General features: G+C 37.3%; 1 protein-coding gene across 1 annotated transcript in view; it reads left to right on the top strand.

Annotated features, from left to right (window-relative positions):
• Nucleotides 1-276: 276 nt before the first annotated feature.
• Nucleotides 277-11,293, top strand: part of mtor (mechanistic target of rapamycin kinase) — a 175,509-nt gene continuing 164,492 nt past the window's right edge. The window contains exons 1-10 of the mRNA XM_030140024.1: nt 277-412; nt 814-956; nt 1,168-1,276; nt 1,374-1,606; nt 3,248-3,448; nt 3,557-3,691; nt 5,484-5,759; nt 6,670-6,778; nt 6,972-7,155; nt 9,682-9,810. Coding sequence (XP_029995884.1) covers nt 828-956; nt 1,168-1,276; nt 1,374-1,606; nt 3,248-3,448; nt 3,557-3,691; nt 5,484-5,759; nt 6,670-6,778; nt 6,972-7,155; nt 9,682-9,810 — 1,505 coding nt within the window. The 5' untranslated portion in view covers nt 277-412; nt 814-827. The remainder of the gene's footprint in view (nt 413-813; nt 957-1,167; nt 1,277-1,373; nt 1,607-3,247; nt 3,449-3,556; nt 3,692-5,483; nt 5,760-6,669; nt 6,779-6,971; nt 7,156-9,681; nt 9,811-11,293) is intronic.

Raw genomic sequence — 11,293 nt, forward strand, 5'->3', positions numbered from 1 at the left:
CGACAATCTTCGCCTACAACAACACATGGGTGTGAAATAGTGGGGAAAATGAGACATTTTCATTCAATCTGTGGACTGTAAACGATATGTAAATGACTGAATGTACCTCTGCCCATTTCTCTGTTTGATTGACTTGTACTTTATATTGTAAAACAAATAAAAATCAATTAAGAAAAAAAACCAAAAAACCAAAACAAAAAACAAAAACAAGCGCTGCGCGCAGGCTGCGCAACACGACGCCCGTGAAGTTACCGGATGTATCTTCCTGCTGGAGACGGTTCAACCCAGACCTACTGCTGTACACAGAGCTAGCAAATGCACCCTGTGTTTAGGTCAGAAGCTTGGTGAATGCTTGTACAATGAGAGAGGTTTTGCGTCTACATAATAAAGTGGCCTGCATATAAGTAAACACGTAAGTAGTGCTTAGAAGATCGTTCAGGCGAATGTTTGGTTCATGAAATAGTTAGCTTGACGTTAGCAATAGTTAGCATTGGCTATACAGTACCAGCTTTTTAAAGTCATGCGGTTCTAGTAACTAACCTGTACTACCTGGACATGTCATTGTTTTTCTAGTGGTGTAAGGGATGATACATTCATAGCTCAAAATGCATCATCTTGAAACATCACATAGTACTTTATCATTTCACAGTTCATTTTGCTAACTACTGAGGGTAGCCTCACACGTTAGCCAGCTAGCCTCATCTTACGCCAACAACTTTGACCAGGGCCAAAGTTTTGTTTTAGCTCATTCTTTCTGTTCACGTTTGTGTTTAGTAACTAATGCGAACCTGTTGTCCTGTGATGGAATTGCAGACTAGGCTATCCAAATGGTGATCATGTCAGGCACAGCCACTGTGCTGCAGCAGTTTGTCAGTGGGCTGAAGAGTCGAAATGAAGACACCAGAGCGAAATCTGCCAAAGACCTGCAGCATTATGTGACTACGGAGCTCAGAGAGGTAACAGCATCCACGCATGTGGTCCTTTAAGAATGAAAGCTGACATGAAAATGCAGTTTGACAAAGTAGTGAATGAGTGCTGCTGGCAGCAAGTAATGCTAAGTAATCAGCTCTTCATATTCGTATGTTCTCAGTTAGGAGTTTGAACCAGACAGTCATCTTTTCTTGTTCATCTCCCTTATGATACTGATTGTGACTGTGACATTTATAGTTGAGCCAAGATGAAGCCACTACATTCTACGATGAGTTAAACCACCACATATTTGAGCTGGTATCCAGCTCAGATGTAAATGAGAAGAAAGGAGGGATTCTTGCGATTGGTAAGTTCAGAACAATAACATGCCAAGTGAAGTCACACTTTTTTGAGTGTGTATCAGTGTAAATACCGTATAAAATGGGATCTGTGACTTGTTCCAGTGAGCCTGATTGGAGTCGAGGGAGGCAATGCCACCCGAATCAGCCGCTTTGCCAACTACTTGCGTAACCTGCTGCCATCCAGTGACCCTGTGGTTATGGAGATGGCCTCTAAAGCTATGGGCCATCTGTCCATGGCAGGGGACACCTTCACGGCCGAATATGTGGAGTTTGAAGTGAAGAGGGCTCTGGAATGGCTGGGGGCAGACAGGAATGAAGGCAGGCGTCATGCTGCGGTGAGTGACAAGGAGGGGCTGTGTTGTTTGTTATTAGAATAACACTTCTTCTGACTGGTGTTTATGTGTTTTGAAGATGAGGGCAGAGAACAATTTGACTCTTTAACAGCCCACAGTGTTGTTCTGTCTAGTGTATAGAGTAGATCAGAAAATATTGACAAGTTTGTGTTTTTAGTTGTGCTTTTACTTCTATATACCTCAATTTTTAATCTTATATATTCCCAAACTATCTTCATACATATTATCATTAACATTATTCAACAACAAGTTTTTTTTGTCACCTATTCATTTTGATTTATATCTGTGGAATAATACAAGTGTTTTCTGTTTCCTCTGAAATTCAGTAGTGTTAATATCACATCTTTTAAGCTGGGATAGCGAGAATTTGAAAAAAAAAAAAAAAAAAATCAGACCTTCGTTCTGCAGCTCTCTCATTTCGGTCCACGTCCATCTAAATAAGACTATGTAGATGACAGGACACCATTTCATGATATTGTGGAAAAGTTCCTTCTCTAACTTTTTTCTGTGCCAAGCCACAGAATCACATTTGAGGAAATCTTAACAGTCATCTGTAATTACAGCTGTAAATAATGTATTTACCCTGCTATGTCTGTTATAAAGACCTGTGATGTAAAGTGTAGATTTTCTGCATCCTGAAAACAAAGTCCACAGAAGTGGACAGAATTGTTGTTCCACCTCAGATCACTTTTCAATTGCAATAAGCTGAAAGGTAATTATGCAATTTGTAAGTGATGCTACAAAACTATAAAGCACAGCAGCCTTAAAATGTCTTAAATGGTCTGAGAAGTTGTTAGGTAAAATACTTTGTTATTGGTTACTATGGCGCGTACGTTGTCGACTGAGGCCAATGGCATTGGTTTGATTCCAACACAAAGTGTGAATTGAATGATTCCAGTCTTTGCCATATGCTATCTCCGCCCAACCCCCATGTTTGTCTTTATAGTAAAAAAAAAAATAAATTCAATGTCCATATGCACTTATAACTACACAACAAACTGCCTTCATATGTAATGCAATACTCACCCTTCCTCAGTGGAATACTCCTGACCCATGCACCTTGTTTTTTTTAAATTTTGCCTTATATTTATCCTTATTTTATGTTGCATGTATTTCTTGTATTTATAGTGTAGAGTTGCCTTTTGTATTATTGCAGTTCTTCTTTGTAGTTTTGTACATTGTCAGTATTTTTCAGTGTGATAGTTACTATGTACACTTTTTCTGCACTTTTAGAATCTGCTGCTAAATGGAACAGAGCTGCTAAACTGATTTTCATTGTTCCTGTAACAGTGACAAAAACAATTTATGTTTCTTCATCTTCGTCTTCGTCATACTGATGTGAGGAAGGTGTTTAAAAAATGTCTTTAATTGAAGTTGCTGGAAGCTCCAGAAAACCTAAATCCCAAAAGAGCATGATGATGATGATGATGATGATGATGATGATGCTGCTACTACTACTACTGCTACTACTACTACTACTACTACTACTACTAATAACAATAATAATAATGATAAAAATAATGATGACGCATTGTATTTATAAGCAGCTTTCTTGGACACTATACAACACTCGATGATATTATTGTGCATCATTTTGTTCATGTGGGTGTTTTTCTCTCATAGGTGTTGGTATTGAGAGAGTTGGCTGTGAGTGCACCCACCTTCTTCTTTCAACAAGTCCAGCCCTTCTTTGACAACATCTTCTATGCGGTGTGGGACCCCAAGCAGGCCATCCGGGAGGGGGCTGTGTCTGCACTCCGGGCCTGCCTCATCCTCACCACTCAGAGGGAGACCAAAGAAATGCAGAAACCACAGTGGTACAAAGTAAGACATTTCACAGCAAATAGATTTTCCCGCTGTGTATTGTTTTTCACATTAATTATAGATTTTTTTCATTGTTGTTTATTATATTTGTTCATTTATTTGTAACAGCAAACCTTTGAGGAGGCTGAGAAGGGTTTTGATGAGACTTTGGCCAAAGAGAAAGGGATGAACCGTGACGATCGGGTCCATGGTGCTCTCCTGATTCTGAATGAGTTGGTTCGCATCAGTAGCATGGAAGGAGAGGTGAAGCTTGAACGCCCTGGAACAACACACACACCCAAAAGCACTACCTTTCTATTTGTACATTTTTACACACTTGCTGATGTGGCCAACATATCCAGTAGATTATGGGTAGAGACTTTGGGATTTGGGGTCTTCTTATGCCGCGTTGGTAATATCCTGTAATGGAAATGGTCTCCAGGAATAGTATCTGGTACCCAAGTTGAGTTGAGTCGAGCGGGCTCCACGTAGTGGAAACGTGGCATTAGGTTGTAACCAGAGCTAGATATTGGCCAGAATTTCATTTGCATTTGAATATCATATCTTTTGAGGTCGATTCAAAATCCATGATTTGATTCCTCCCTTCTAACATGATAGGGAGTTACAATCCAGCTATAGGTTTTGGTCTAGTTTTTGCTGGTTTCTGGAGACGTATACTGTGTGTAATGGAGACTTGTTGTATCCCACAAGAAACTCTATTTTTGCCTAATTTTGGACCAACATGATTACAATATTGGCAATACCCAGATGAAGTAAACATTAATTCACAGTTTTCTGTACATATAGCGGCAGTGTTTCCATTAATTTCCTAGACTGTGGTCACCTTATATGTCCTACTGCAGTTTAATGATTGTCATGTTAATGTAGCCCTAAAGAATTTTTGTAAATCAGACTTGCTGCATATTACTATTCAGAAGCTGGACCTGTAGCTGACTGATTTGGGAATTCTTCACCATTTTTTCTTAAGCAGCAGCAAAACGATATGTTACTAAATTCTGCAAGTTAATGAGGATTAAAGCACAACAGTTTTGTGCAGACAGATGTTGTTTTGCGTGTTTAAAGTATTGCTTTAAACACGCTAAAATTACTCACTAGCCTACTAGTGCTAATAATATTAATGCTACAAATGCATAGGTTAGTGCAGTGTTCTCTGTAAAATAATGTTATTACACTGGTAAATGGGTAATTTACTATGAACTTTAGCTGAGTAGGAAAGTTTTGACAGTGCTGTTATTTATTTTTTAATGACAAGAGGAAAGAGTTGCATAAATGTAACGCTGAGATCGCTCAACAATAGTTTCACTTTTTTTAAAAAATTTAATTTCGTTGTGCAATGTACAATGACAATAAAGATATGTTCTAATATAACTTAATAACAGAAACATCGCTCTTTGTAGAAGTACAAGAGAGCAGGGGTATACAGATGTACCAGGAATTCTGTCCGTCCAAGATTTTTGTCCAACCCATTTCTCGGACACTTTTCTTTTCAAACATGACAAATATGTTCTTTACATGTGCCTTTCTCACATTTTATTTATTTATTTATTTATTTTACAAATTTTTGAAAAAGTTTTGAAAAGATTGAAAGTTAAGACTCAAAATTAATCGCTGGGTAGGCCGGGTATCCATGAGCAGGAGAGGCAAAGTGTTGTGCGACAAGGTGGGGGTATTAGTAAGCTCTGCTTGCACTTGTATTATTGTTATTAACCTTTATTTATCCAGGGAAAAATCCTGTTGAGATTAAAAACCTCTTGGCTAAGATGGGCAGCAGCTAATACAAAAATAGTTACAAGATTACTCAGTTAAAACACAAATAACAGACACATTTAAAAATAACTCGCCCAGTACTTTGTGCAATTAATGCAGACACGTAGAAAAGCAGGAGACCAAGTACTGCCTCATATATATAAAGGCAATACTTTATATATTAGTGTGAATGTATGTAACATGTAATTGAACAGGAGGGGAAAACAAACCCCTAACTTTAGTTCCACCCTTAGTCTTTCTGACACTCACTGTGTTTTCGGTCTCATAGCGCATGCGTGAGGAGATGGAAGAGATCACACAGCAGCAGCTGGTCCACGATAAGTACTGCAAGGAACTAATGGGCTTCGGAACCAAGCCCCGTCACATCACGCCCTTCACCAGCTTCCAGTCAGTGCAGCCACAGCAGTCCAATGCTCTCCTGGGTCTGCTGGGCTACAGCACACCTCAGGGCTTCCTGAGCTTCGGAGCGACACCAGTTCCTGCCAAGAGCTCCCTGGTAGAGAGTCGATACTGCCGAGAGCTGATGGAGGAGAGATTTGACCAGGTATGAGTCACAGCAGGCCACTGGCTATGACGATTACTTGACATGACAGTAGAGACATTTATTAATCAGCTCTTAACCCTCAAATACAGCCACTGGCAACCAAAAGCATTTACTAATCTAAAATGTTTAATAACTTCTGACCCACTAATCCTATCAGTACACATAAATAATTGGTGTAAAATGCAGTTTGTCATCTTTCCATGGTCATCAGATATGACCCATTTGGATGCTGAGATGCTCCATAGTGAATGTGGAAACATCGTCATCTTCTGCAACATTGATTCACCAGTAAAACCCGTGGAGTTTGACAAATGACAGTGGATGAAGACATGGGTTTTTATGCTCAGTTATTGATATCTTTGCTGAAAAAGTCCCTTTCTCTTCAATTTTCTCGGTATCTGATATAGTAACCCTCAACTTTAATCTGAGTTTTTATGAACATCTACATGATCAGTAGATTAAATATAGGAAAAATATCTGATTTTCTCTGTAAAAAAAGAAAATACAGAGGATAATATAATAACTTTATCATAAATCACTTAAAAATTGTTAAATGGAGAGAAAAGATAATTTGGGAACTGCCACAAAAGTAGTACTGGGTCTTTATAGGTTAAAAAACATAAACATGTACATTATGCCTTTGCATTTACAGATTTTGTCAGATGCAAGAAATCTGAAATTTTGGAGTGGGATCACGTCCATACGATGCTGTTGTTTGTCTACTGTAATGTTCATTAGACATTGTGCAAAAAAATCGAATGAGAAAGATGACGTATATTGTACCTTTCAAAAGTCACAAGTGGTTGAAATGCGCATTTTCCACGAGACTCAGTGTTTCACTTTTCCACTCTAGTGCTTTGTATCAATAAAATCAGATTTGACATAAGATGTTACTGTGTGCTGTGTCCAGGTGTGTCGCTGGGTTCTAAAATACAGGACCAGTAAAAATCCACTGATCCAAATGACAATCCTCAACCTTCTGCCGCGCTTAGCTGCCTTCCAGCCACACACATTTACAGGTGAGTCGAGATAGGATGTCTGGTGGCATTTTGATATAACATGTTCATTTACAGATTCTCGTAACTAAACGCACTTAAGAATTTCTAGGGCTGTTGTTCTAATATATAACTATATATACTATATATTCTAATCCCTGTTGTTGTATTGATTCATGTGCATGGAACCACCTCTGTTTGTCTGTCCACCGTGTAGACCAGTACCTGTCTGACACTATGGGCTACTTGTTGGGCTGTCTGAAGAAGGAGAAGGAGAGGACGGCAGCTTTCCAGGCTCTGGGGTTGCTGGTCGTGGCTGTAAGAGCGGAGATACAGCCTTATCTCACCAAGATCCTGGAGATCATCAAGGCGGCTCTGCCTCCAAAGGACTTCGCTCACAAGTCAGTAAATAAAGCAATGAAAATATCTCCTGAATCGCACTTGTAGTATAGTAGTATTGTAAATTGAAGCTGCAATGATTAGTTGGTTCTTCCATTAGTTTTCAACTAAATTGATAATTTAGTAATTGGTTTTTAATGTTTTCTGGGTCACACAGCTTAACTTTGGATATTTTTCTGGTTTCTTTCTGTGATAGTAAGCCGAAAAGTTTTGGGTTGTTGACCAAACAAAAAATTTAGGTTGTCATGTTAAAGGTGTGGGAGACTTTCGTGACCAATTTTTCATCAAATCTGTAAAACCTCTGTCATAGCCTAAGTATCATGAATCTGTAAGTCTTTCTGTGATTACTCACCTGAATCTCATGCGTCACGGTGAACATTTCGAAGTGCCATCCACCATAAACAAACCATTTGTTTACAGACTGAGCCGGGAGGTCACTCGGGCATCTTCGGAATTTTGTCGCGATGTGCATTGTGGGAAGCGAAGGCTCGACCAGCCGCCTTACAGTGGCAGCTTGAACAGACCCAATGCGGTAATGGCAGGAGCTCCCTTCCCTCTATCTATTCCTCCAGCCGTTTCTGCGTTTCAGCTGTTTCTGCGTCGTGTTTGTTTCATCCATATAATACCATATGGTTGTGCTGCTGCTGCAGCAGTTGGTGGCTGTGCGAAACTCCCTTTCCCACAATGCACGTCGCGACAAAATTCCGAAGATGCCCGAGTGACCTCCTGGCTCGGTTTGTAAACAAATGGTTTGTTTATGGTGGATGACACTTTGAAATTGTTCACTGTAATGCAAGAGATTCAGGTGAGTAATCACAGAAAGACTTGCAGATTCATGATACTTAGGCTATGACTGAGGATTTACAGATTTGATGAACAATTGGTCACGAAAGTCTCCCGCACCTTTAAGTTTTGGAACATACTGATTGATATTTGTTATTTTCCTCACATTTTATAGAACAAACCAACAAATTGATTGAGAAAATAATGGACACACAAGTAGACGTGAATATATTCGGTATTTGGAGCCCTATGTTAATTCATAATACAGTACCCTGATTGTCATTGTATGGCTGGGATAAAATAATAAAGATCTAAATTTATTTTTACAGTAGTAAATACTGTGATTTAAAGTGTCTTTTATATTGAGAGATTATATTTTTTACATTTCACCTATTCATTAATTCATTCATTTTCTGAACTGCTGCCTATACCCACAAAGATACACAATAATTAAATATTTTCTTGTTTTACTTAAGTTTACTAGATTTTAGATTTTATCATTAGGATTGTTCTAGAAGTGCTTGCTTTTCATTGTTTGGTTGCGACAATAAAAAAAAAAAAAAATCCCTCATTCAACCAGTATGTGAACATTTTGGTGTATGGTTTACATATTGTTAGCTTCACAGCGTAAGTGCCCAAATCATATTTTTTTTCAGGTCATAGGCAATGATGCAAAATGAATCAGCAGTGTTAGGAGAGTAAAGTTATGCAGACATGGAGATTTGACCAAAATATGACTTGGGCAATTATGCTATGAGGCTAATGATATAGCAATTCTTATAGTCCACATTTTTGATATTGAACAAGCCAACATATCTGTTCTTGAGCATCATCTGAATTAAGTTATGATGTGCTCATGTAAAAATAAGGGGATGTAACTGAGTAAATAGAACTCTGTTTAGTTTAACATGTTTTTTTTTTTTTGTTTCTTTGTTTTTTTTAACAACATCTTTATTGGACTTTGGTATACTTATTGAACATTCAGTATTCACTTGTGTGGTGTTGTTTTGAAAGAAAATACGTAGTCTGCCCTTTCACCCCCACCTCCATCATATGAACAGAGCAGAACGTCATTCCACTCTCTTACTCTGTGTAAATAGAAATAAATGGACAAATAAGTGATACACAGGATAAATAAAAACATTATGGATATTCAAATACAAATATATGGTGCCTTTTTAAAACTATATTTTATTATACATTGTATAAAAGACATACTTTCAGATGTCATTCACATTCAAACACCGTATATCAAAAATAATAATGCCGTAATACACTACAATGAGGCTTACAGTCTGTTGTCCTATACTTCCTGTAAGATTTGTCCAATAGCTGTTTTCTTTTAATAAATTGTACAAATGGTTCCCAGATACCTTTATATATTTCTACTTTATTTTTAAGAATATGTGTTATTTTCTCCAGGGCCATACATTGTGCCACAGCATTAAACCAAGCACCTATTGTAGGTGGATCCGACTTTTTCCAACATAGAGCTATCATCCTTTTGGTCTATAATATTGCAAAATCTATGAATTTGTGTCGTTGGAGTTTCAATTTAAAGTTCTTTCGTAACATGTTAAACATCATCTCATGAATAACTTTGTGCTATATGTGTGTGTGCTGTTTATAGTTATTGACGTTACAATGCTGGCTGCCTCATACAACAGCCACATTACAAAAAAGTATGACATAAGATGTATTTTCACATGCCTTTTTTTTCACATTCCTATCCTTGGTGTGTGTAGGAGGCAGAAGACCATGCAAGTAGACGCCACAGTGTTCACCTGTATCAGCATGTTGTCTAGAGCCATGGGTCCCAGCATCCAACCGGATATCAAGGAGCTGCTGGAGCCCATGCTGGCTGTGGGTCTCAGGTACACCAGAGGACTTTTACTATATTTGGAGTTTCAGGTGTTGGATTAGAACTGGCTTTGTAAGGCTTCAATCCTGGGCTTTAGTTTGGAGATCAAAAATTACATGCATGTAATTTTATATATATGTTTAGGTATGCAGTCCCTCCAAAAAAACTGCAGGCAAAAATCTTTGGTTATGTGGGCAAAAATCTTTGGTTATGCAATGGAATATGCAGGGTTTTTATGTGATTTTATGCAACGAAATTGCGGGAATTTGCGAAAAATGCACAAAGTTTGGAAAATATGCGGGAACTGGAAAAACATACATTTCAATAAAAAAAAACTGATTCTTCTTTCACACCCTGTTCTGACTAGGCTACTGCTGAATGAAAAATGTCTAATTACATCGTATGATAAGTAAACATACAAGAAGTAAGCATCCGCTACATCACATTATATCTCAAAATAACTTCATGACTAATGCTTTGTTTAGACCCACATTACATAAATCAGTTTTTTCCTGCATTGTTAAATGTTAGATGATATCAGATTTAATCCAAAGTCTGTTATGTGGGATGAAATTACTAGTTCTATGTCTAACCCTCCTCCTTTATCTAGGATTGGGGCCAGGAAAATGACATATACTGTGTGTGTGTGTGTGTGTGTGCGTATATATGTATCGGCTAAAATTTACTTAGGGGGTCAAATGAGTGGCCATTTTTGTCAAGAAAAAAGTTGTAAGAAATGCATAGAACTGTGTTGAAATAATGCTAATACATTTATGCACAGACTACTGATATTATTTGACAGTGGAAGCTATATTTTCAGAAATATTGGATTTTGAATAGCACGTGCATGTGAAAACTTTTGCTGGTGGACGGACGTGACATTACCCATGATGATCAGTACCAGTACCTTATTAGGAATAAACTTATGTACTTACTATTGCTAATTATCCTCTTATTCATAAATGTTAGTGTTGTGGATCTAAAACAATAACAGCTTAACAAAAACACAAAATGTGGCAGTGGATGGATGTGACATGGTTGTTACGGATCCCATCATACTGATGCTCGGCAGCCATGTCACTGTTTCCAGAAATTATCCCTGTGCAAAAACTAGCATCATAATTATTTATTGTATAGTTTATCATCATACTAAAGAGTAAATAACAATATGGAATTGTTATTTCTTTATAAAAATGCTTATTATTAGAAAACTGTTGATTTAAAAAGTGACATGTGACATTCTTAATGTATGTATTTGCATAACATAAGTAGGATAGATCAGTGAGATATATATATATATGTATATATATATATATATGTGTGTATATATATATATACATATATATATATATATATATATATACATGTGTGTGTGTGTGTATATATACTTATACAGACATATACACACACACACACACACATATATATATATATATATATATATATATATATATGTATATGTGTATATATATATATGTATATATATATATATATAT

This window comes from Sphaeramia orbicularis, chromosome 7, assembly GCF_902148855.1.
Source record: "Sphaeramia orbicularis chromosome 7, fSphaOr1.1, whole genome shotgun sequence".
Lineage (NCBI taxonomy): Eukaryota > Metazoa > Chordata > Actinopteri > Kurtiformes > Apogonidae > Sphaeramia > Sphaeramia orbicularis.